The following is a 27,886-nucleotide window of genomic DNA, read 5'->3' on the forward strand; positions in this document are numbered from 1 at the left end:
GTACTGGAACAGGCTGCCCAGGGAGGTGGTCGAGTCGCCTTCCCTGGAGGTGTTTAAGGAACGGGTGGATGAAGTGCTTAGGGACATGGTTTAGGGAGTGTTAGGAATGGTTGGACTCGATGATCCAATGGGTCCTTTCCAACCTTGTGATTCTGTGATTCTGTGATTCTGTGATTCAGATTCCTTAGATGATATGAGATCATAAAAGAGTGCAGAAACATTGGAACAGAGTTCTTTTTATCCCCGTACTGTTAATCAGATTATCCCCTTACTGTTAATCAGATATGTCATAACAAAAAATTAGCTGTACTTTATTTCAGAGCTTATTTTCCTATAAGGAATGAGTCCCTCTTGTGTTTGGTCTGGCACTTGGGTGACAGTTGTGACAGCATTTAACGGTAAGGGACAGATCTAAGAGCAACTTTCCTGACACTGAAGAGTCAGGTAAGCTGGGGTGAACGTAAGCTTAGGTGAAACTCAGTCATTCACATAGATGGATGACTGAGAGGGTCTGAGAAAGAGACATCATTCAAGAGTTAATCAAGAGGCATCACCCTGATGGAACAGGCAATTTGTGCCTCAGCTTCAGAAGCTGAGGAGCTTGTGGGACCACCATCATGGGAGATACACAAAAATTTGACTAGGCCCTGAACAGTCTAATTTGACTTTGAATTAGTAGCTAACTTTGAAGCTGGTGCTGCTGTAAATGGGGGAAGGAGGCTGTTGGACTTCAGAGGCCACTTCCAGCATAAAGTATGGTGTCATTATATATTTTGTATGCGAGCTAGGAATAAAGTGAGGTCAGCAACAGAGCTTAAAAGATTATTTTATTCACAGTGAACTTAGGACCCTGCACATTTCCACAGAGCATGCAGTGCCCCAGACTGGGAAAAAAATGCATGTGGTGTTGTAAATCTCTTTTTTTATTGAGAGAAACTGGCTTCCAGAACTGATAAATGTGCTAGGTCATATACAGTGTCTCTAATTGCTGCTAGAATCTGTCGTCCCAGGGACCCTGATTCTGTATACAAATCTACCATCCCAGGCTTTTGTTTTTCACATTGATGTAAAAGATATTCTGCAAGGGAAAGCGGATTTAAGTATAGGGTTTTCATTTGTTTATTGATTTCAAAAGCCAGAATCTTAGATCCTTACTCAGTTTTGGGAAAGTCTTGATTTGAGACAGGCCCCTTGTTAATGTTAGTGTCAGCTTTTTCTAAGAAAGAATATCAGGACTCGGATCAGTAGTCTTTTGGTTAAATAAAGACTGGATGAAAATTGAAAAGATTTGTAGATTGGTTGCATATGGAATAACCCTTCTGCGTGGATTGCTCTTCTACATGGAATAATTTCTTAATCTCTGTTGTGAAGGAGTGTCTCTCCAGCTATTCACAGAACAAATCAACTTTATCAAGACTTTATTATGATTTGTCTTCATGAGTTTTCACTTTATCTGATTTTAAGGAAGTCACTGCTACAATTCTTTGACTTACAGCTGGAATGTTAAAAGGCTCCAAATTATTTTTTCATCCAAGAGAAAAATATATTTTTTGAGTGCTGAGGATTTTCTCACAACTTTTTGGTTATTTTATAGAAATATACTATCTGGCATGTCGAGCCAGCCACCAATAATTGGTAACAACAGAGCTGACTCATTTGGGTTGTATAGAACTATCATAACTATGGAGTTTCAAAACATTAGCTAACAAGTTGAGTATAGCCTCTCCTGTGCAGCTTGTTTGTACTCTGAATGGAAACCACACAATGGTAAGCTGCCAATAAACTGCAGCTGATTATTTAAAAAAATAAAACTCACTTACATGATTATGTTCGTATTGGAGACTGGCACCCCTTGTGAGTATGCACTTTTTGTGTACCAGCCTCAAATGAACCTAAAACTGAAGGTTACTAAAATACAGACCATTAATCTAATAAGCCTCTCTGGCTATTGCTACTTGTAAGATACAGATGCGTGAGTATGAAGTCGTCATTGTGCATGGGCATTATATAATACTGACAGCTTCGAGATTTGTAAAAGCAATGGGGTCTTTACTTTGTGCACAACTGATTCCCATAAACATTAACAAGAGTTACAGACCATGTTGTTTGTGGACTGTACTCCCCAGAGTTCAAATTTTGTAATGTTTGTAGACTTTTTTGCCATCTTACTTTAACTATTATCTGATGTCTTAATCTGACGTCATATTTCAAATAAAAGAGCAAACAAAAGGCAGAACAGGTCCAGAGAACCACACAAATACACAGGATAAATGATCATTTGAAAGTAATACTTCACTATAAGCACTCAGGCTTTACTACTTCCTTGCTAGTATTTCTCTTTCTAATCACTTTTTCATGTACTTACTCAGCCCCCATTTGAGGTACATTTTTCCTGCTCTGTAGAAGAACTAATTTGATTTGACTTCCATTTATTTACGTGTACATTGGCATCCATTTATTTATTTCAGTGTGCATGCATGGGCTTATCAGAGTTAGAGCAAAAGATGTGAAGCCCATTGGTCTGTTGCTAGGAAATATTATGGTATTAATTATTATTTTCCATTAAGGTGCCTGTCTCATTTCAGTTTGCAAATCCCTGATGACAGAACCTTTTCTGTGAATAGCTGTTCTGAATATCACCTTTATTCAAAACATGGGAACGTAATAAATTTGCTGCTGGATCAGGCCAGCGGTCTATCCAATATGCTGTCTTTAGCAGGGTCAGTAAGGAATGCTGTATAGGGTGAGCACGTGAGCCTGAGCACTTTTTGTTGTACTCCATATTCATTTACTATCATAGGACTAGGAGTGCTAGAGGCGGCATCTCCACCTGTTCTCTTTAGTGTCTGGTTTTGGACTTGTCCATAATTTGTCTAATCCATTTTTGAACCTGCTAATACTATTTAGCACCAGCATCTTTATGACAGCAAGTTTACAACCTACTTTGTAAAAAATAGATCACTAATCCACTGTAATTATCACCACCTCTAAGGAAGTATTGCACTAACATCTTAAACACAGATCTTAAACATACAAAGCCTTGGGCTTTAGCAGCCTAGTACAAAATGATGATTCTTGTTCAAGGAGCCTATTATATATTTTAAGCATCCTTTTAAGCATCAAAGTTACAGAAACCTTTGGAACAGAAAGTGCTGACTGCGTGTTTCAGTACCTTTAATAATGTTGGTTACTACACCTGAACCTAGTCTAGGGGTGTCTACATCAGCCTTAAGTACATCCCTTCTGTATATTTGTGGGTTTTTTTTTTTTTTTAAATACTTCATCCTGTCATCTGTTGAGCTTGTGGAAGGGAAGGCAACCTGGGTGGGATGCAGACACATAAATATACTCTTAAAATGCATAGCCTGTACTCAACTCACTCTCCCCATGTCCCCTGGAGATGGAGGAAGAGGTGATGACCAGTAGGCTGGTAAGGATGTTCCACAAAAAGCAGTTCCAGCTGCAGGGATTTTCACACTGTGTTCCCCCTTTCATGCAATAGTTAAGTGTATTTCGCAGCACACCTTCGTGCCAGGCTGTTTGTCGTGCTGCATGGACTAATTCTAGACCACTTTTTTATAGTACCTCGTTTTATAGTACTACACAAAGGTTTTGGTGTCACTTTTCCAGATGGTGCATAGCCTTATCATAGAAAAGTCTGTGCCCTGATGAGCTGACTGCCTAAAACAGGACAACAATCTGTTTCTGGATAAACTGGGGTCATTGCTGGTATGGATCTGAAGTTCTTGCCCATTTTCCTCTTGCTGGGGTCAGCAGTTTCCTTTCAAGACTAAAGAAAAAAACCCAGCTGTTGGCAGAATGCAGGTGAATGTCAGATTAGACTTCACCTCCAAAGGAGCGTAACACACTGAATGCCACAGCAGCTTTAGCCAAGACCTGCCTGTTGACATAGTCAAAGTCCTGGTCTCTTTACATCTGGCCATCGCCCTCTACGCTATTGTTCCAGCCACCAAAGGACAAGCTTGCTTTGACATTTCCAACCAACTGAGTCGTGGTGCTACGCAGCGCTGGTCTTGCCACGCTAAGGACATTGCCATCGGGACTGCAGTCACCCCAACCTTATTCTTTCCCCTTTCCTTCCTAATGTCAGGATTTTGGTGAGGGTGGTGGGGCTCCGTGAGCCCCCTCTAGTGGGTAGCTGATGCAAACTCCAGGCTCATCTCGGGGAAAAGGCGATGCTTTGACTTTGTCTTCTTGGGTGGTAGTAGTTCTGTGTCTTATAACATGAGTGCTGGAGACTGAAATCTCATTTTTTGATGCTGTGGTTTTGTTCCTTTAAGAGACAGAGGCAAATCAAATGTGTAACAAAGCTTTTTGTGGATGATAAAATCCATGGCATCAGGGAAATCCATTGATGATAGTGAGATAGTGTAGTTCTAAGAGGGAGTATTTGTGTATTTGTGTAAGTTTTGTAGCCATGGGAAGCATGGTTTTATTAGTGTTGTCATGCAAATGAATTATTATACTTTTTAAGAGAATGGGTTTGTGTTTTTACCACGGTAGTTCCCTTTGATCAGCACGAGTAGAATTATTTGTATGATAATTTGGAATTTGATCCAATTTACAATATGTTAATTTAAATTTTTAATTCAATTTTGAAATTACAGTCTTCAAGAGGGGTGCCCAAAATTCTCATTGGAGCTTAAAGAAGTGGAGAGTAATAGCTTGAGAACTTGTCATCTGAAATGCTGAGATGCCCAAATGCACTTTTTTTGTGTAAGGGGCAATGAATATTTCGCAGGGGCAATTATTGGGCAGAACTGAAACACACAATAGGAAGACAAACTATCGGTTTTAAAAACTAATTTTGCTTAAGGTAGAAACAATGTTAGATAACACAGTGACATTTTAACTTCTTAAATACATGACTTGGCAAAGCATTGATCAACGAGAATGAAATCTAAGAGTTTGTATTTTTTTAGATTTTATCTATGTGGGATGTGCAAAAGTTCTTGGCAGGTAAACTTCAAAGCAGCTGTGCTTAGGAAGTTGGAGCTCCTCAATGTCATCAAACCCAGCCACAGAGGTTACATTTTAGCATATTACATATTACCTCTCAGTGAATAGTGCTGTCCTCCTTCCTTCCTTCCTTCCTTCCTTCCTTCCTTCCTTCCTTCCTTCCTTCCTTCCTTCCTTCCTTCCTTCCTTCCTTCCTTCCTTCCTTCCTTCCTTCCTTCCTTCCTTCCTTCCCTTTTTTCTTTCTCCTCTTCCCCCCATCGCCCCACCCTCCTCCCCTTCCCTTTCCTTTCCCCCGCTTCCAGCTGCCTGCTAGTCTGTCTTCCAGCACTTTTCTCAAACACCACTTCCCAAATCATGCTGTGACACCTCACTAGAACACACTTTGTGTTTACCACAGTGCCTGCTGCTCGGCATGTATTCGTGCATTAACTCCTGCAGGCCCTGTTATGTTACAGAAGGTGGTAGTTGAGGTCTCATGTTTTACTCTTTAGCATCTCTTTCACTGCTTTCTCTACAGTGGTCCTTTGGCTGTTTTTCTCTGCTTGAATTTCTGTATGTTTAGCCTTTCCTGAAATCACTTCTTCTACTCTCATTACTGACATTTGATTGAGTCATCTTGGGAGGTGATATGTGAGACAAGTGACATTAAGACAGTACAGTCTGCCAGTCAAACATGTATTTGGACAGCCTACATCCATAAACATATTCCTGCCTTGGAAGAGAGCTGGCTAGCTGAGGTGCAAGAATGGTGGGTTTCATTTGCTGATGTTATTTCAGTATTCAAAAGGAAGGAGTTGGTAAATCATCATTAGCATCATTGCCATAGTTATTCACACCTTTGGTAACTGTCTGTGGATCCCTTTCTCTGCAGTTGAACATTTTTTGGGGAGGATTGCTGGTGTTTATAATAGGAATCCACCTATATATATACAGGCACAGCCATAGAGATGCACATGTGTTTGTACACGCATGCACACACATGTGACAAAGCTTTTTTAATTGATGTTAACTGTTCATGTTTTTGTATTATAAAACATACTACTTTATTGATGTGTTTGCACTGATTTATTTTAGCTTCATCTAATGCACTGGAACTCCACACTGTACAACAGCATTGATGAGGCGGTAGGGAAGAAGCACGGCATAGCTATTATTGCATTGTTTGTGCAGGTAAGTTTCCTGTGTTGCACTTGTTATCATGCACTATTGTTTGTCTGTGGAAAATGAATTCCTTTCCATTTTTGTCCCCTTCTAATGTTTTCATGAAATAAATCAATAAGTGACTGCTTGTATTCTATTCAAAAGACTTCTCAGTTATGTCTTCTGTGCATGTGCTAAATAAGTAATTCTTGTGTAAACAGGATATTGAAAGTATATTACTTAAAGAGGGGATAATATGTGTTTGGCCATCTCTGTGACTCTGGCTATAGGCAGACATCCGTTCTTTGTTCCTCTGAGGATAGAATAAGAGTTGTTAGGAGGCAGAGGTGCTTCACTACCTCTGTAATGTGTTTTTCTCCGTTCCTGGCTATGCCTGCTGCTCAGAGATTGAGGAAATATCCAGAGGAGAGGAGGAAAGAGGTAAAAAAAAAAGCCATTGGCACAGCCCTAAACTGCTGGTACAACTGTGCTTTTCTGAACATGGTGCAAGTGTGTTCTTCACGCAGGACCAGTGTGAGGTGGTGTCATGCTACTTCTTCAGAGACACCAGACTGAGAGTGTAATGATTCTTGCCACAGATCCTCAGTAAAGCGTGCAACAGGCAGGCTTAAATCTTCCTAGGGAGAAGATGCAGTGCAAACTAGGAAATTAGCCCCATAATCTAATTGCTGTTGAAGGTTTTTCAAGAGCTGCACCCTGTAAAGAAAATTTTCCATTTTAGTCCTCAAACACCAGATTCTCATTCTCCTCATGAGAAATGGCAAACTGTTTTATTTAAATAGGTTTGGAGAAAGAGGTTTAGAGTTTGTGCTTGGATCAAATGGATTTTCTTTCACAGCGATATTATTAATTTGTCATATTTCATAACGAGTTTCTAAGTGCCTTTGAACTTTACCTCTGTTTAAATTTAAAGGTATATTGGTTACAGCTCCAACGCTCACATAGATAGAACTGCTAAAAATGGAAGTTATAAAGTCTTCAGTTTTGTATCCTAGAGGGCTGTGTGATAATTGCTTATGTAAGTCACCTTCTAATTTCAGAAGAGGTAACCTTCGAGTTAGTTAGAAAGTAATATATAAGTTCTTAAATAAATCTGAAACTTCAATAATACATTTTCCATTTCTGGTCTCTCAACTTCATCAGAGTTCTTAAGCATTCCAAAGGGATTTTTCATTAGGCAATAAAGGCATCATATAATTACAATTGACCAAGGAAAAATAGTATTTGTGCTGTTTATTAAAGGAGCAGGGAGAGGAAATTTGATGACTATTTTTTCCCATTAAAGGCATGAAAGTATTTTTGCACCACACTTTTCAAACACCTCATTTTAAGATCAGTGAAAATATTTTCACTGATTTAAGTGGCAGTCCTTGGTTATTACTACTTTAGATACAGCATCTTTGAAGTGATTTCAGTATCTTTTATGCACTTCAGTGGTTTTAAATTGAAATCCCATTCTGAAACAAAAGAAAGTGCTCTTAACTTCCTAGAAATAACAAAGTAACTTCTGTTGACATTAAATTCTTTCCTTCCAGTGACTACTGTGCCATTCTTTTCCAAGAGAAACAAAAAGAAAACTAATTTTACAGCGTTCAGCTCTCCTGTTCTCACTCATGTCTGCTTCATTCCTCAACTCATATGTGTTTATGTTGGCAAAGAAATTAAGTGGATGGCCATTCTAAGTCTTCCAATTTTGACAGCGTTCTGAAGATAAAACCTAGGATCGTAGCATGGATGACTTAGATCAAAAGTAGCTGAAATCAGGGTGCAGAGTCAACAAAGTTCATGGAAAATAAGGTTTCTTTTGACAGCCACATCTTCTGTGCTTTAAAGGCACTCAGTAAAGGCAGTGCTGCAGGCTGCCAAAAGCCCAGCCTTTGCCTGCAGGATCCTAAAGATGCCATGAGGAGGGGGAACTGCCGTTCTGCACTCTGCAGGCAGGAAAAAGGTCCCTCAAGGTTCAGAGATACCTTGGGCCAGGTTTGCAATGCTGTCAGAACAAATGCCAAAAGAGCTTGTTTACTCTGTTCCTTTCTGTCTACTTTTCTGACAAAAACTGGTAAGGGCAAACTGTATTCTTGGCATTTATATGCCATAATGCTGCTTGATTTTCACTCCATATACGGTGTATACTGCAAACCAGGATAAGTCAAAACTTGCCAGATTTAACTCAAAGAATTGTCGTCAACGTCTCAGTGTCTAAGTTGAGACTGGTGACGAGTGGCATTCTGCAGGGGTCAGTATTGGGACCAATGTTGTTTAACATCATTGTTGGAGACATGGACAGCGGGATTGAGGGCACTCGGCTATGTGTCATTGTTGACAATCTAGAGAGAAGCAAAGCCATCCAGAGGTACCTTGACAGGCTTGAGAGGTGTGCCTATGTGAACCTCATGAAGCTAACAAGGCCAAGTGCAGGGGGTCAGGGCAATCCAAAGCACAAATACAGGCTGGGTGGAGAATAGATTGAGAACACCCTTCAGGAGAAGGACTTGGGGAGTGCTGGTGGATGAGAAGCTTAACATGAGCAATGTGCGCTTGCAGCCCAGAGAGCTAACTGCATCCTGGGCTGCATCAAAAGAAGTCTGACCAGTTGGTCAAGGAAGGTGATTCTCCCCATCTACTCTGTTCTTGTGAGACCCCACCTGCAGTACTGTGTTTGGTTCTGGAGGAGTCAGAAAAGGAAATACGTGGATCTATTAGAGCAAGTCCAGAGGAGGATCATGAACAGGTTGTCCAGGGAAGTTGTGGAAGCCTCATCCCAGGAAAAATGACACTTTGAGCAACCAGATCTAGTGGAAGGAGTCCCTGCCCATGGCCTGGGAGCTTTATAGTGATTTAATTGTTTGGAGTTGCTGTGTGTCGGTGTATTTGCTTAACGCAAGGTTGTATAGCTTAACTAAAAACAACAACAGACCTTACCTGTTCTGATTGACCTCTGTCTTGCCTCACAGTTTCTGATATAGCAAAATATTGAAACTGATCTTTGCTTGCTGTGTTTCAGATAGGAAAAGAGCATGTAGGCCTAAAGGCTGTAACTGAAATACTCCAGGACATCCAGTACAAGGTAAGGCATTGCCTGAAGAAATGCTTCCTTGACTGACTAAAGAGAGAGTGAGTGAGTGAAGGGTGTATTTGAAGCCAAGGGTTTCAGATATGTCTGTAGTAAAACCATGTATGAAAGCCATCATTTGTTGGCCAGCATCAGAACCTCAGGATTTTACAGCGTTCAGATAATATGCAGTCTTTGTAATTACTTCCTTTTCTGGTGTCCAGGAATTTTGATCTGTACCAGTAGCTGATTGCAAACACTGCCTTTTCAGTGATTCAGCGACACATGAAGTCAGTGTGAATGCAAACAGTGCAACGTGCTTAGTGAACACCAGCAGCAGTATCTCCAAAGTTATCTGGTTTTAATTTGTAGAGGATAAGAATAAACAAACCGGCGAGTCTTATTAAATTTCAACGGGAAATCAGCAAAAACACAATGCTGTCTTGTCAGGTGGATTACGTGTGGGGATCCTGAAGGACAGAGGAGATTTGAGTGCTCTCCAGAATGTTGATGCTATCTTAAATGATCTTGGGCAAGTTACTTGCATTTCCCTCTGTTTCATGGTCTCTGTGTGTAACATAGAAATAATCATACTTTTGATTTTAAAGGATTTTGAGATACAGTAATCAGAAGTTCTGTATGATGAGGCATTCACTTCAGCAGATGCTGAAGTGTTGAAAAATTAGAACCTGTTACTAGAAGGTAATTGAAAATCTTACAATCAAATAATATGTGGTAAACTTCAGTCATGATGTTTAATATTACAAACTCATTGTTTACGAAGGTGTCAGAGAAAACAATGGTGTATGGAAGTTTCATTCCTGAAAGGACAGCCATATAGAGGAAGGTCATGAAAGGCCTTGTCATTGTGAGCACGTTATACTAATGACTTTCAGAGGGTCGGCATCAAGCATAATTTTGGCATAAATAAAAAATTTTCTTGCATTAAATATGTGGAGTTTAATTTTATTAATATTAACTGCTATCCACTTTAGGTGAGGAAAAGCTCATTTTGGATCTTGTTTTTTAGACTAATTTTGTATGGAACCCCTGAATCTCATGTAGAGAGTTTCAAGGCTGGGACCTGGAAGGAGCCCAGGTACTCAAGTCAGAAAGTTAACAAATTGCTGATATAACCTTAGAAGTAAAATATAAATTAGAATAAAAACTACGTTTGTGGAGTTGCAAGGACTAATGGAGTGATAGTTAAATGGGGGCTATTAATGAGGTTGCTTTGCACAGGAGTTCAAGGCTTAATGTTATAAGAACACACAGTGTGTTTTACTTCCCCATTCACCATCATTTTAATAAGAAACTAGAGATGAGATTGATTTGTATTCATTTTTTCAGGGAAAGTCCAAAACAATACCCTGTTTTAATCCCAACTCTTTATTGCCAGGTAGGTACCTTTGCTTACTTTTGTGTGAGTGGATTACTAGCTAATTGCAAAGGCTGCGACTATCTTGATCTAAAGCTTAGCCTGACTGCAAGCCTGAGAGCATGTCCTATAAGGTGATAATGCATTTTGCACCTAGTGATGCTAACAGGGATGAAGTCCTCCTTTGGAACTTAAAATAAATCAGGAACTTTGATTTGTGAGTGGGATGTGATATGGTAGTCTGTGAACTGGTGGCAATGCTGTGGTTGACTTTTTTCATGATTTATCATCCCACCTAGTGGGGGGAGCTGTGAGCACTCCTTTCTTTGCTTTGGCATAAAATAGGAAGCGTAAGGTTACCCACTTTACCAAAGTAGCTTTTTGACAGCATCAAAAGGCAATGCCATAATGCCATGAGAGTTGTGTAGCATGCAAGGAGTAGTGACAATGAGATGCAAATTCAAATTCATATAGCTAAAAGTTAAAGAGTAAGAGTAAGAGTAAGAGTAAGAGTAAGAGTAAGTAACAAACACTTCCTTTACTTGTCTTGAAAATAAATGTGACTTTTAAAAAATGCATTTCTACAAGACAAATGCTTCTGCAAGGAATGCATCTGAGCTAAATTCCATGTCATAGTGACAAGATCTTTAATTTTCCAAAGTAATCCAGGGCTTGATAATCTTAAATGTTTTTTCCAACCTAAATGATTCTGTTCTATTCTATTCTATTCTATGGTATGCTGTGCTATACTTTAAACTACGTTAATTATATCAAAAGAATATTATTTAGGTTGCAAAGTCAAGTGCTCAGCAATTAAGAATTGCAGGAATTAAGGCTGCCTGTGCCCCTTCATGCATATGCATTATAAAATATCTTGTAATTGCATGACCACAAGTTATTTTTTACAGGACCCCTGCCTCACAGTTCCTGTTTCATGCTGATCAAGTCACATAAACCAGAATTTTCATAAGTCATCTCTAACTATGTGTTCCTCATTTTCTAGGTGTCCGACTTGAGATCATGGGGTCTGATTTGCAGAAGTGCTGAGTGCTTACACCTCCAACTGAAGTCAATGGGAGCAGTGCTCTGACTGCATTAAGTGCTATAGAAAGTTAACTACTCAGAGAAATCAGGTTTTAAGCATCTCGTATTGAACACCTCAAATGAGTAGATGCATTTGACCTTAGCTTCTCTGTCCCTCAGTTGCCTGGCTTTAAAGTGTGGGGGTAATACAGCCTTCCTCACTACACTGGGGTGTTGGAAAGATAAATCAATTCGTGTTTGTGAAGCACTCAGACACTGAAGAAATGAGTGCATTAGAAATAAAAATATGAGAAAATGTGGTCCTTCTAATAAGCAGGATTTGAATAGCATAGGAAAAAGAAGACCAAGGACTACATACTGTACTGAGAAATCCAAATGTTTTTAGATGCTTTTCAAAAGAAAATAATCCATCTTTGCAAGTAAATGATGAAAGGTTCTCTAGAAAAAGACATGTGTGATCATGTAACAAGATAGTGTCATGGTGCATGCACAGGATGGGCTGAATTCTTGCAATTCTTAAGTTTTGAGTGTTTGATAATGCGACTTGCTTTCAATGGATTTGCTGTGTAATTCCGTAACCAAGAAAGAAAATTATACCGACAAAAAAAATCCATTCACTGCCAATCATAGGCTTCATTAGCAAAATTTAATTCTGCTGGTATTCCTCTGAGGTAGTAGTGAAATGACAGTAACAGATTAGGTCAACCAAGCAAGCTTATTTATTTCCAATCTCCCATTCTGTCCTTGTCAAGCCAGTTACAACCTTCCCCCTAGCTCTCCATGCCATTATTAACCACCCTTTATCTCCAGTCCCTCTCTAGGTTTGTTTCTTGTCCCCTTTCTTACAGTCAGGCAGTTTCCTCTCCATCTCTCTTAAACTGTGTCAGGGAGTAATTTGTGAGTGTCGCCTACAGCAGCAAAGGAGAAGCCTGTGTAGTCTCACTTATGAAGTGCTGTTTGACTGGAGTCATTGAGAGATTATAATTAAATTAATAAATGGGTTATGTGTGGAATTAAAACTCTGCTTGGACAAACAGTTGTACATTTTATTGAGAGACTACTGTTTATTCTAACAGTTATTTATAAACCTATTAATAAGATTATGAACCTGTTTAACCAACTTTATTCTTAAATAAACCTTGAATTTTCCCTTGTAAAATGCAACTTACTTTTCCAAAGCTAGGAGTCATCAGTGCATCTCAAATAATATTTTGCCAGATTTGCAGCCTGAAGGGTTTAGCTTAAGCCGTTTTTACTGAATGATTCTAAAAAATGAAAAAAAGTCATCCTTGAGACATATCCTAAATGTAGATGCCAATTAAAATTTGATCATCACAGCCCCTCTGCCTTCAAAATGGGATGCCTCTTGTAGCTTTTGACACTTAGATTCTTTCCCGCCATGTTATTTATTTGCTCTATTAATTTAAGGAGTTGTACATATGTTATTTTTCACATCTGGCATTTTTATCTTTAAAATACTTATCAGCAGGGGGATTTTTTCTTGTAATGTAATGACTACAAGTTCATGTACATTCACATGAGAAAGTAGTAGACAGTGCTTGGCAGGTTATAAATTCACACCTTGGCTTACTGTATAGTAACTTCATCATGTGAGCAAACCCATGGCTATCATAGTTTGTCATAATTGAAAGATACAATTATCTTCCTTAATGGCATTAAAATTCCACATTCTTTTAATTTCAGATCCTCTTCTGCGTGACTACTGGGTGTATGAGGGCTCTCTAACCATTCCACCCTGCAGTGAAGGTGTCACTTGGATATTATTTCGCTATCCTCTGACTGTGTCCCAAGTGCAGGTAACAGCTGTGCTTAAAGTGCCCTTGGAGTATGGTTATGAGCTAAAGGTTATAGCGTGCAAATATTATATATATAGCAGGATGTTATATCTGTTCTACTTGAAGATCCCATTAGATCAGTACATGGCTTTTCAAGTAAAGGTTAAGCCTTTTGAGTCACTGAAAGCACTGCAAAGGTCAGAGATGAAAAACCTTGTTATCATTTATCATCTGCATTTAAAATAATTCTTTCTTCAACTGAGAGAAGAAGAAAGAAGTCAATAGGCAAAAGAAATTCAGTTCTTTGTAATTGTAAGCTTTCAAATATCCCTGCTTTTTGATGTTAAAGGAACAAGAAAAGCATAGAGAGACACTACCTCCTCGAGAATGAAAAATGTTAGCATAGTAGAGGTTAGCTATATTGCATTGAACTGTATTTAACTTGCTCTTTTAAAATTCTGTTTTATAATAAATGTCAAATGGAATCTATTTAAATTTGATTTCACGTGTAGGTATTTTAAGTTGTTTTTTTTTTTTTTGTTTTAAATTATGTCTAATAGACATGTGAGCTTTTCTGTAGAAAACATTTCAAATGTATCTGCAAATAATCCCAGTAAAAACAATAAAAAGTCCTGATGAATATTCTCCCACAATCTGTGAATCCCAGCTGGAGGAATGTGGGTTTAATTTGGGTGAAGCTATCTAGAATCCTTGAAGCTGAATACATTAATTTTCATTGCCTACTTGGAAGGATGTGCAAACAGAAGGGAGAAAAGTATAAAAGGCGATAAATCAGAAGATATAGTATAGCATATGCCATTCTGAAGTGTCCATGGAAGGCTGGTAAAGGCATTTAATTTTACTAGGGCTGCCAGTAGTATTAAAGCATAAATATAAATGAAAATGCATTTCTAGTGGATTTAAATACATTATTTTTATAAGCGTCATTAACTTGTAGAACTTTCTTCTGTGGGATACTAATAACAGCTTATGAAACTTTTAAGCGATTTATATAAATACAAGTAGCACTGTGGTTATAGCCAGTAAGAAACAATTCAAGGCTTTCTATTTTCATTTTTCAGGCCATAAACTAGTCAACTTGTGAGTGTCAATAACAAGTAACAATAAAGTACTATACAGTCTGATATGGAATAGGTTTTATTGGCTTCTTCTGAAGAACCTTGTTAATATATTTGAGACAAGATGCTTATTCACATTCTCTTTTTCTGTAGTTAACATAGCAATATTGATTAGCTAAACAAACTGTAGGTCATAAGGGGAAAAAATGAAAAAAACTGCAATTCTAGTTCATGGTCACATCTTTGTATTTTCACATTTGGTTATTTGAAACAATGATGAAGTAACTGTTTTGGCATAGGCATAATAAGCTGATCATTGTGAAGTAGAGAACTTTCTTCTGTTTCTCCTGAGTAAAGTTCAACTGGTAAGTTTATTTGCTACTGATCTAAGCCAATGTTGAGTGAAAGGAGATTCATCTCCATATGTGCCTCCTATTAGGCCAGTGAAGAGCAGGAAATAATTGAAAAAGACTTGCTCATGCTTCTCTTCACTACATTTTAAAAAAAATCGGACATTTGTGAATAATGTGCTTTGTGGTTCACTGAAGCTCGGAACAAATACATTGTCTAAGCCACTCAGAGTAGAGATTTTAAACAATGATGTGGCAAGGAGCTGTCATTCTGCTGTACTCATTGTCAGAGTTAACGGGTGGCATATTGAATGACCAAGTCTCTACTCATTTTGACTACCTCACTCAAAATCAAGACTTCCTGAAAGACAGAAATAGTAACTAACATATGGAGCTGGAGTGGTAATTGGGCAAAATTTATGTAGTCTGTGAAATAAAGTACCTTTGGATATTCAAACACTTTCAATAGAAATATCCATTTATAAAAGTTTTTTCTTCTGCCCAGAATATACTCAGGATGACCTAGGCCTGTTCATAGCAAAATTCAGCGTCAAATTGTCACCGGTGAAGGGGTATATCTTGTTAGCAGTCTGTTACAGGACTTTGAACAGTCACATTTCTACTAAGTAAAAATTTTTAGTTTACATTTTGTAGAATTTTGTAAGAATGTTTTAACCCCTTCCCTGCATTCAGATCCTGAGTACTGCTTTCTTCTGTTTTCGCTTAAATATTTGCTGAAGGATAGCACACACAAACCAAAGAATTTGCAGGTTTTCCCTATAAACATTTTTTTTTTATATGAGAAATAGAGAGATTACCCTTCTATTTGAAAATTTCACATGCCTTCATGACACCTTCCAAGAATGTAGACCTGCTTTCCGGTGAACAGAATACCATGGACCTTTTTTGACAGAACCACTTCTCCAGAGCGAGGTGAACCTCCATGTGTGTAGAGGGTCTCTCATGGGATCTGAACCATGCTATGAAGAACTAAACAAGGAGGCTGTTGATTCTCAGATTCAGTTCTGCACTGGAGTAGGGCTGTAGTTCTTGACTTTCCTGAAGATTAAAAAGCAGGCATAGGGATCAGGTCAGTCTTACTTTCCTGAATGAAGTAACTAGGAGCTGCTTTGTCAGCAGTATCTCCTGAAAAAGGATTTCACTGTGGGGATTGGGGCAGAGCATTTGTAGTTACAGTAGGAGGCGGCTCACAAATGCCAGCTTCACAGGGAGTCTGCTTTTCCTTGAAATTCATCTGTGTTTGTTTAAAGTCTCTCATTCTCAAAAGATCAGACAAAAGCCACATTCTTGTAAAACGCTCCTTCTTAAACTACAACTATTTCAGATTTTCCGGAGTTGATTCAGATGGTGAGAGAGGGAACCTTTTCAGAACCCCTACAGCAATTTACCAGCACTTGACTCCTGAAGACTTTTTCAGTTCTAAGCCAGTACTGGGTTTGTTTTCAGTTTGCTTTAAATAAACATTAAAAAAAATCTTCCAAAATAGGGACCTGTCTCTAAAAGTGCCTTCAAGGAGATTTACAATTTATCCTGCTTTTCATCTTTTGAGTCTAAGCTGTTGCCTTATATCTCAGCTGCAAGAAGCTGAGTTTTGATTTCTAAGCACACTGTTTTTCTGAGAAAAATACAGCGGAGCAGAGCTAGCCTCTAAATCATATAGAATCATGAGGTTGGAAAAGACCTTAGAGATCATCAACTCCAACTGTACCTCTCTACTACTAAATCATGTCCCTAAGCACCTCATCTACTCAACTTTTAAACACCTCCAGCGATGTTGACTCAACCATCTCCCTGGGTAGCCTCTTCCAGTGCTTGATAACCCCTTCTGTGAAGAAATTTTTCTAAACTTCCCATGATGCAGCTTGAAGCCATTCCCTCTTGTCCTATTACCTACCACTTGGGAGATGATACCAACACCCACCTCTCTGCAACTTCCTTTTAGTTTGGTGTACAGAGCAATAAGGTCTCCCCTCAGCCTTCTCCGGCACTGAGGTCAGACTGACAGGCCTGTAGCTTCCTGGATCCTCCCTCCATCCCTTGTTGTAAATGGATGTAACATCAGTGAGCCCCAGTCAAGTGGAACTTCCCCAGTCAGCCAGGACTGCTGGTTGATGATGGAAAGGGGTTTGGGAAATGAAGTAAATAAGTCTGTATCAATTCTGCTGTAGGGTGGAAAACAATGAAGGCAGTCATCTTGCAGGTTGCAGTAAGGAAGTTTTCTCTGCAGGGAATGTAAGAATAGAAATGCCATTACCCTCTGTTTAGTACCTCATCTCTTTTAATTCTGGAATCACACTTCCATTCTCCCTGTAATCCTTTGTATGGTATTTTTCATGGAGAAATTCACTCTGTAATTTCTTAGATAATAAAATGATTAAATACTTGGGGCTCCATTTTGCTTTCTGGGTAGCTTCAGTTTCAAGTTACAGCAAAGCTGCATACTGAGGCATCACAGGTTCAGTACAAGGAAAAGGCTCAAGCAAGTGGAGGCAGCCTTCGAGTAGGTTTGCTCTATTCAGTTAAGATAGCTTGTCAAAATGCCAAAGCAAAAACAAACACTTTTTTTTTTGTAGCTGTAACTACTTATTTAAAATACTAGACTCTTAAAACCAGTGCTGTTGAATAATAAGCTATAATAATGTTGCGGAGATATGCATTGATTTTCTTAGGTTTTTATCACACAGAGCTTGATGCTGATACCGGGGATGGAGATGAAAGCTGGTCACAGTCTTCCCTACACCAGACTAGATTTAGAAAAATCTAAAAGGAGCCTATGAAGTGGAAACATATTTGATTTTGACCAACTGAAATGTTTTATATTGATTTTTTTACTGTATTTGATTTTCTAAGTACACTTAGCACCTACATCTACAGAATTTTGATCATTAGTCCCATAGTGAAAGATGTATCTTAGCTTCTTCATGTCTGTTTTTCTGCCTTTCAGATAGAGGAATTTCGTAGACTGAGGACACATGTTAAGGGTGCAGAACTTCTAGAGGGTTGTGATGGAATCCTAGGAGATAACTTCAGACCAACTCAGCCACTTAGTGATAGAGTCATCAGGGCTGCATTTCAGTAGCAGAAGAAGAACAACAGGAATAAATCTTTATCCAGGTAAGTAAAAGCTTAGCAAAAAAATCAAAACATAATAATAATTTTCATAGGGGAGATTTAGCTAAAGGAGAAAATACACTGAGTATCATGTTATGAGGTTATGACAATTGTAAATTTTGATACTGTACTGTTTTATTTTATCCCATGGTAAAATAGTTTGGTTACTGTTAGGTTCTTTAGTGTCTGATATCTAATATGCGACTTAGTGGAATATTTGTATTGACTTCAGAAGGCAGTGGATCACACACAGTTAGATCACAATTACTTATTGTAGCTTTAAATTTCTCCTGCTGCAGTGGGCAACAGCGCAGCGTGCCCACGATATGTGACAGATTTCCCCACTTGCTGAGGTTCACTGGTCGATTTTTTGCTGTATTTTTAGTCACTGGTGAGTCTTCTAGTGTTACCTGTTAAAAAACAGTGCAGTAGTTCCAGAAAGAAGCCTTTGATTTTTTTTTTTCTTTATCCCTTCTCCCTGCTTAACTTGGGCAAAACCAAGTGCAGATACAAGAGGAGACTGATTAACATCTGTCATGGCTAATTTTTCATACTTTATTCATCAAAACAGTTGTTGTTTCTTTTCCTCAGCGATGTTTTCAGTCTCCATTGGCTCACAAAACAACAATTTAAGCATCATGTTGAGTACACTGCATAAGGGCTAATACACGTGATCCTGCATTATCCCCAATCCAGTTATTAAAACCTCCCATGTCATGTTCCTCTTGCCTCTATCAGTTGCCAGGTAAATTCCCTTGATGCTCTGTAGTTACTCCTAAACCTCATTATAGTTAGTTAATCAATGTTTTACTGTAAAGAAAAAATTAGTAATGAGATTCTTAGAGTTAAATAAAATTTGCTATGAAAAAAAGTAGTTACCTGGAAAGTAGTCAGTCAAGACACCAATGTTTATGGTTGATTTTGTATCAAAAGGCCCCACCTTGATACAAATAGTAAGACAACTAATCTGGGAAGTCTTCAAGAAAAGAATGAATCTGCTAATTTCCTTTCTTTAATAAGTCCTATTACTTTTTAACATAGTAAATTTTTTCATCTATGCTCCTACAAAAAACTTTAATCAAACGATAAAAACATTGGGTACTCCCCATTAACCTGTTTTACTGGTAGAATCCTTTATATACAAGCATCAGTTTTTCTATCTGCACATTTCTTCAAAGCCATACTCTCTCACAAGAGAAACAATTCACCCAGAGTTTTACCTGGAAGCATGTGACTGAAAGTTTTTTGGTATGTGCTTTTGTGTAAGGACATTTATTTGTACATTAAATTCTTGCCGTATCTAGGTCAATGATAGAACTCTTTAGTTCACGTCAGGCTCTGTTGTGGAGTTAAGCCTCTTCAGAGGACACTGTGGGTCTAGGCTCAAACTTCATATGAAGTTAACAAATGATAAGGCAGTAGATAACCCCTAAAAAAAAATTAATAATTCAGTGCTTCCACAGATGGATCCATTAAAACCGCGTGGGAAGAGTATCTTTCCTCTTGCATGAGAAAGAAATTATTAAATGGGCTGGGACAGTGACCAACAATTTCATGCTCTTTCCATATAACATAAGCATTCAATATGCATCTAAACAATTTTGAAGTAAGGGTTTATTTGTATGTTATAACGCTATTTAATATCCTCATCCCAAAAGTTAAGCAAAGATCCTTTTATTAACATTGTTTTCTCATTTCCATATTTAATTTAGGCACATCTCTAAGCCCAATTCTCAATTACATGGTTCTCTGCAGTCACCAAATGTCATCACTTTAATCTTGAAATGGATGTTTCAAATTCATCCCAGCTTCTGCATAAAAATTACTTGGGAAAATCATAGCAATATTAATGTACAATTTTTCTCAGAGAGTGAATAATGCCCTCAGGCCAGCGCAGGTAATTCAAGTCTGTAACAGTGAAATTACTTGACATGCTGAGTTTGAATTCTAAGCATGAAAGAGTTTTCTTTACAACGCTGGAACTGAAATGTAAAAATTTCCCTTTTGCTTTCATGTTTGAAATTTTATTACATTTATCAATACTCTTAAAGATTTGTTTTAAATAATAAGATTTATCCTGGCCATGCTTCACAAAATAATCTGCAGTTTTAATTCCATAAATTATGGAATTTTTGATGTAAAATGATAATACTCACTATAGGACTAAACTAATTATGGACTCTCAAGCACTGAGAAAGGTCTGTGTCTCCTGGCATTGTGTAGCCCACGGAAGAATGTCACTTGTATCTCTACACCTGACTGAATTATTTATCAGAAATTCATTTGGCCAGATCTTCTCTTTTGGTGTTGGATGCTTCGGTCTAAGTAGCACTGAACCACTCAAGGGTTCAGAATATATCGTTGCTATTGAGTTTGTCTTTGGGGAGCTGGAAACTAGATATATGAAGTGTAAAAGGAAATCATGTGGCTTTGATCACCTTTCTTCTATGCAAAAGGAAGGAAGGGAAGAAAACAGTCCTACCTACTTTGTAGTGATGTCCTCACACACTTCTCCCCAGGAGGAAGGTGTTGAGGAACAGTAGCTCCTCATATAGACCTCAAACATCCTCAGAAAAGACACCTTCCCTCATTTATAGGAATGGTCCTTAAGGTTGGACTGCTGACATTGGCTGAATATTGCTATGAAGATTCAGCAGAAGATGGGGAGGTGATAGTTTGCGGCGTGGCATCTATATAGTGATCCAAGAGGGTGCATTTCTTTCATTCAAGAAGGAGATTACCTTTTATTTTAAAGCCTTATTATGTCTTGAATATTACAATTACAAACACCGTTGGACTTCTTTCTGACACGATGCCCCTCTACCAAGGCTGCTGGAACCTCTGTCAGTAAAGTTTCCAATATTTTCTTTTATTCCAAACTAGTATGGTACAGCTGCTTGAGGAACCTTGAGGAACATTAATTTTCCATGACCTCGTCACTCTGTCAGGGAGAGGAGAAGACAATTTTTTCCATAAATGTTGTCTACACTAGAGTAGAAAGAGATTGCTTGGAAGTTCTAAATAGTTTTGACTGAGTCAGAATGCAAGCTCTATGCGTGCCATGTTTACAAATCTTCAGAACACCTGCCCTTCAACCTTGATTTAGGCCTTGAGAGAAGTGAATCTTTTGTGGCTTATGATCAAATGGCATACGTTGATCTTTGATGCAATTTGTCAAATTTGGTGCTAGTTTGTCAAATTGAAGACAGAGTTGTCATAAAGATGATATATCATGATGTGTAGTCTCAGGTAAAGAACTGATTTTTTAAAATGTTCCTCTGTCATGGGAAAGTCCAGATCTCAAAACATCGCCCTTCCGTTCTAGAACAAAGTTTGACTCAGCTCTATAGTGAGCCTTCAGGAGGACCACACAGGTAGAATGTTGTAGCTTTACTGCTCTCTTTAACCCAATGAGCTTTAGAATACGTTTGTTGCTATCTAATTGTCTTCTTCTGGCTCTGCTTTTCTGCTAAAATGCATCTCTCTTCTAGACTACGGTTAATGAGTCTTCAGACTCTGTTTTTTGAATGGTTTTGAAGCACATCCTTTATGTAACAGCCTTTATGTTTTTTCTCTTCTGCAGTTACCAAAGTTTTCATGTTTCTTTTGAAAAAGCCATTTTTTTCTTATTTCTAACCTCTTTAAGTCATATCCAGCAGTGATAGAACCACTATGGTGGTAAGGAATTTGGAGGGAATGTTCAGTATAAATTTGCTTTCAGACATGGAAAATATGAAGGTGAAAAAATTAAGTTCAGTTTTAGACAGTAAAGAATAACAGAACCACAGAATAGTTGTGGTTGGAAGGTGCCTCTGGGGATCTAGTAGTCAAATCTTCTGCTCTAAGCAGTGTTAACTACAGTGGGTTGCTCAGAGCCATGTTCAACTGGGTTTTGAATATAACAAGTGTGAAGACTCCCAAACCTCTTTGAGCAACCTGTTCCTGTGTTTGACCAACCTTCCAGGGAAAAAGATTTATCTTAATTTTACATGAAATTTCCTGTATTTCAATTTGTACCTATTGCCTCCTTTCTTTTCACTGGATACCACTGAAGAGTCTGGTGTGATCTTCTATACTTGTTCTCGTAAAGTATTTATATGTACTGATAAGACTTCTCTTGAAAGACCTCCTCTTGAGGCTAAACAGTTCAAGCTCTCTCAGCCTGTCCTTCTATGACAGGTGCTCCAATCCCTTTATCGTCTTTGTGACCTGTTGCTGGTGTCCCTCCAGTATGTCCATGTTTCTTTTGAATTGGGGAACTCAGAACTGGACCCAGTACTCCAGATGTTTCATCAGTGCTGAGAAGTGAAGGGTCGTCTCCCTCCACCTGCTGGCCATGCTATTCCTGGTGCAGCCCAGGAGGCTGTTTGCCTTTTTTGTTCCATGGGGGCATAACTGGCTCATGTTCAACTTGTTGTTTACCAGGACTCTCAGATCCTTTTCTGCAAGAAAAGAGAGAAAGAATAGCATTGTGACTTCCTCAGTGTTACCACTGGTTTTTTTTTCTCATACTTGACTTGGAGTCCTTGTTGTGAACATGAGGCTTCTTCTTGATAATCTCAGGTGATCTTGGAAATAGATTTGTTGTTCTTACTGTTATACTGTTCTTTGCTGTTATACAGCAAAGATTAACAATGGGGACAACAAATGCTACCAAACATAAAATTCAGATAAGGAAAACCTTAAATATCCTGTTTTACTCAAGTCTAGTTTATTGGCAGTTTGAGTCCTGACTCACTATTTTTAAACATGTGAATTGTAAGTACTCCAGCAGACTATTTTATTTTGGGGCTTGCCACCTTACCTAACGGATAACTGCTTTTTCAGTAGTATGCGCTTCACTAAAGAAAGCATCATTTGTGATTTTTGATGGATTTGTTACCATCTCTTTAATCCTTGTTGCTTTACATGTAACTAATTTGATAGACATGCCTTTCTCCTCAATTACATCAGTGGAACAGCTTTAGCTATGAATGAGCAAGAGGTTTGCTTCTTTTAATAGAAGCAGTAGGTTCGGAAAAATAGCTTGCTAAAATAATATTGAAAGGATATTTTCTTTTGAAAGTGATAAACTTTAATTTACTACTTTCCACTAAAGTATAATTAATAAACTAAATAATTTGATCTCCAATGTATTGTCTAAAACCAGCACATCTCAGACAGAATGTTTCCATAGGTAAAGAATTGTTTTCCAAGTGTGATGATAGCTTATACCTACTTCATCTACCTATCTACATAGGTAATCCTTAAAAAAAGGACTGAAAAAGCACCAATTTTTACATACACAAATGCATGTACACATTCATACATACACATACATCTTTGGTAGACCTTAGATTGTAAGTAGCTGCAAGTTTGTCCAATGTCCTGTAAAGTATGATGACAGAAATTAATCTGAATTAAAAATAATTCTTTATATAATTACCATTTTCCTAGTTGTACGTTCAAGATTAGAGGAAAAAAATATAAATGACATCATTCAAATACCAGAGTTGTGCTAGGCTTGAGGGACAGGAAGCAGTAGTTTAATGTGGGAGGAGCTGAGACTGCATGCCTGATACTGCAGAGACTGCAAGATATTGAGAGGTCTGAGCATGCAAGAAGAAATTCGCATTACTTTCACAGTAAGGAGAGAGGGCAATGTGGTGACTGTGTCCAATGCTTTTAGGGAGTGGACAGTGCAAATTACTTGCTTCTGAAGCTGCTGAGCTGCTCTTGTGGCAAGAAAACTATGCTGGCCTTTCCACAGGATATTGAACAGAGGATCAACGTTGCCAATGAGAATGAGCAATGAGTATTAAACAGTGCTGCACTCCCCTCTTTGTGGCATTGCACATGGTATGGTAACTACATTATAGAATATGAAGGTACATTCAAATACAGAGTGAGCTATGGAGCTGTACCTTGCCTCTGAGAAATGGAGATAAGAGTGGCACAATCGTGGTCTGTATTTCTTTGCTGAAGCAGATCTCAGTGAACTTTGCATATGAATGGAGGTTAAAGCTACTAATCAATGTGTCTTTACTCTCAGTTTACTAGTAACCTCTGTAGTTCCTGAAGTTCACAAATAGGTCGCCCTGTGGAAGTTCCAGCACTGAGGATTTTATGCTTTCCTGTAGCGTAAATCCAGAGCTGGAGTGAGCTTTCAGCAGCCGTGCATCATTAGACTACTGTTACCATTCTTCTCTTTTTCCTGGTTAAAAAAAACACAACACAAAGTTTATCAATGCCAGATCTCTAGAAATACAACCACCAATTTCCTAGATTTGATAAAATACAAGTATTTATGCTGCTCCTCAAGCAAGTGATATTTCATCAGTCATTGTTTGTCTCCATGCATTTAGGTTTTGTGCTTAAAAGGTTCTTGGTTTAATTGTTAAGTTTCAGTCTTTGAAAGAAACTCAGCTTCGTGTTATCAACAAAATAAACTATTGTTCTCCTGTTTTTAAGAGCTTATATGTAGTCCCCAGCACTCTGCTGCCACTTCAGAGTACTTGAGAATGTGCTTACATTTAAGTGCATGTCTACAGGACAGAAACTCGAACACCTTTGGCTTGTGAGCCACACAGGATAATTGGAGACCTACTGGAAACGTACCTAAACTTTTGGAGCATTCAAGGGACCAAGAGCTTCAGGAATGGCTGACAGATGGTGCCTTTTCAGGTTGCTTCCCACTCCTTTTGTTGTAATAGCAGGCAGTGAAGTACATGCTGAGATTGTAAGTGAACCCTGCAATGTCAGCCTAACTTGTTTTCCCATTGCTGAGGATTCAAACTAGTAAGTCGCAAACCACTTTTGTTGCTTGTGTGCCACACCTCTGACACACAAGCCACAATTTATGATTTGATAGCTACAGGCAGCCCAAGAGTTGTAGGCTGGTCACTGCTGTAGTAGAAATTTGTGCTGTGCCCAGGCCAGAGGGTCAGTGATCAAGCTCTAAATGAGGAAGAAACCCACTTTGAGTTGTAGCTTTTTCCAGAATGAGTACCATAATGGACTTGTCCTTGTTTAGTCCTTTACTGTTTCAGGATAAGGATTCGTAAGGTAGGTAGTTTTTTTTTTTTTCTGAGACACTCTGAACCTATGCCTGACCATACTTTTAGGTGCTGTTTTTAGGAAAATACAGGATAATCGTAATGTTTGGTCAGTGTTAAACTGTTTTTTACCACTCATGTCCTTTGATTTTCCTTAAAACTCTTGAACTTTTTGGTTTAACCTAGTGTTAATGAGGAGAAGGCAAGATGCTTCTATAAGGAAGAAAACAGAGAAATTGTGTGGAACAATAAAATGTTAAGGAATACGGTGAGATAAAAGAGATGGAAAAGCTCTCCTGAAAGCAGATTGGGTACTTTTAAGTAGCAGAAGAAAGTTTTTCATCTTATTTAGTGATCTTGACCTAAAGCTGCTGCGGTAGGGCATCTTATTTCATCCCTATCAAATGGCAAGGCATATTGTGGCCATTCAATTTCATTTAGCTGTAGTCTGTTTATTTGTACTTTCTCAACACTTTCAGAAGACTTGGAAAAATAATACTTTTTACTGAATTTTTCTTATATCTTTTAAATGTATTCGGTCTATTACTATGTGAACATTGAGACCTTCAGTTCTTAAAAATACCAGCATGGCCCTGTCTTTCCTCCTTCCACTGCTCCTTGTTTCTGAGATAAAGTTACACACTTGCATTTATTCCAGTTTTGTGCAAAGAAAATTTATTCTCTGAGGAATTGAAGTACATAAAATTATTATATGAAAGAATTAGAAATAAATAATAATTTTTTTAACATTCTGAAGATGATTTCCAAATTTTGATTGACCTTGTTAGTATTTCTTTTCTTGAAACATGTGTATTGTGATAATAGCTCTCAGTTTTTCCAGATTTTATGGCACTGATCCTGAAAGGTGTTCTTTGGGGATCATTGTCTGATCTGTAGAGGACTACACCAGTTGCAGTGAGACTCTATGTAATATATGTAGGGCTCAACCCAAGCAAAGGAAAATTCAGAGGCAGAAACATAATCTATAAACAAGCAAAGCATTTAGGCAATTTTATGATTATTCTGCGCGTCCGTTTGTACACTTGTAGCTCAAACATTAAATTTCAAAAAACTTTTCTGAAGAGTAAGAGAAGCAAGTATCTTCCTATGAACGCAGACTTTCAGCCTGAGTAGTGCGTTACTTGACCTCATATATTTTAGGACACTGCTATTAATTTAGCATGGTAGAAAAATTACTCTTAAACAAGAATAAAGGGTAAGTATGAATAACAACACTACCAATGTATACAACCAGTCTTTTGTAAAACAGTACATTAGGTATTTCTGTAACAAACACAACTGAAATCTTCAGACTGGCTTGTAATTGGACTCCTTTCCAATAGTAATCCATTAATATGATAGCTGCCCAAATCCCTGTTCAACTTAGTTTCACTGACTTTGATTTTTGGACTAAAAGCATTAAGCTTCAACTAGTGAAAAATATACAGAATGTGCATTCAATTAAAGAGTAATTAGGTACTCAATCAGCCTTACATCACACTAGGGATTATCTAAGAAAGAAGAGAGAAACTACTCACTGCAGTATATAAAACAGTTTTCTTAATTAGTTTAGTGCTAATTGAGATTGAGAAAGTGTCACTGTGTTACACATTAGTTTGCCTACACAGAACCTTACAAACACAAAGATTTTGACTTCCTTTGAGCTTTCTTGCTCATGGTCCCTGCACCCTCATACCAGTAGCCCACTGAAAACCACACCAAGATATTTTTTTCTTGAAGAATAACTTGTTATTACTTTTTTTTTTATTTTACACCTTTATACCAAACCTCAGGAAGAACTGGGAATCCTCTCTGCTATTACATAGAGCATAACTGTGGCTAAACCCAGCTGCTCTGTGAAGGGCTTACAGCCTCCTTTAGAAGGCAGCTGGTAGAAAGTTCTTCAAGCTGACTATCAAGTGGTCCTGCTGCCAGACACCATGAATTTGGGGATATTGGTTAATTTCCTGGGAGCATGTGGAAATCATGACACAGATTGTCTTGTGAGTAGACACTGCCTTCTTAACAGCACTGCTGGTGATTGACAACCTCTACCCTCCCTTCCTCTTTAAGAAGAAGTGGGAAACCTTCAGAGATGCATTAACTTGTCCTGCAAGCAATTGTAGCCCTAGGTGACTGTTTGCATCCCAGCACTTACAGATTTTTTGTGTGTGTGTACAGAGCTATAGTTAGCACTAAAATAACCTCAGCAAAAATGAAATTATTAGTACAACAAATGAAATGGTTTGGCACTCTCATAACTACCACTTCTGAACTGAGAGCACTGGGGCAACATGAGCAGCTAATTTCCTAAGGTTATGCTGAAGCACATGAATATGTGTTAGCATGAAACCAAGTATTGATTTATCTCTTCTGCTAACAAATAAGAATATAACTGCTATGAGGAGGGACAAATTAGGTGATTGCTCTCTGTCTCCTGAGCCTACCTGACTTTCATAAGAGCTGCATATTCAGCACTTCATTTGGTAAGGCCCCTAGAATAGAAAAAATAGGAAAAAAAAATCTCTGTGATTACTACATTTTCCTTTCTAGTTTACTACAGTGCTCTACACGAGAATCAATTACCTGATTGATTCAGAAAACCAATTGCAAAGCTTTGTTCCAAGTTCATTTTACCACTGCATTTAACTTAGTGTTTTTATTGCCACTTCTTCCATTGCTAGTAAATCTTCCAGCACTGGCTTTACCCTAAAAAAGAAGAATCAGGACTATTATGTCACTGAAGTATATACTTTGCAACTGCCCCCACCTGCTGTCATAAAATCCCAGCCTTTAGTTTTCCCTGTCTCCCTGGCTGGACATAAACAGTCTTTCAAACCCACTGTGGGGGAATTTCAGTAACATAATTGTTCCATTCTC

General features: G+C 38.2%; 1 protein-coding gene across 4 annotated transcripts in view; it reads left to right on the forward strand.

Moving 5' to 3' along the window:
• Positions 1–27,886, forward strand: part of CA8 (carbonic anhydrase 8) — a 126,835-nt gene that overhangs the window by 21,739 nt on the left and 77,210 nt on the right. For 3 of the 4 annotated variants that reach the window (XR_008448694.1, XM_054059489.1, XM_054059488.1), the window contains exons 4-8: positions 6,055–6,150; positions 9,146–9,208; positions 10,544–10,592; positions 13,320–13,432; positions 17,806–17,975. Coding sequence is in view for 3 of the 4 variants with exons in the window: in XM_054059489.1 (XP_053915464.1) it covers positions 6,055–6,150; positions 9,146–9,208; positions 10,544–10,592; positions 13,320–13,432; positions 17,806–17,940 (456 nt within the window). In the remaining variant the exon portion in view is untranslated. Of the gene's footprint in view, positions 1–6,054; positions 6,151–9,145; positions 9,209–10,543; positions 10,593–13,319; positions 13,433–17,805; positions 17,976–26,799; positions 27,878–27,886 lie in introns of those variants that run through there. The other variant, XM_054059490.1, reaches the window with a different exon arrangement.

This window comes from Cuculus canorus, chromosome 2, assembly GCF_017976375.1.
Source record: "Cuculus canorus isolate bCucCan1 chromosome 2, bCucCan1.pri, whole genome shotgun sequence".
NCBI classification, from domain to species: domain Eukaryota; kingdom Metazoa; phylum Chordata; class Aves; order Cuculiformes; family Cuculidae; genus Cuculus; species Cuculus canorus.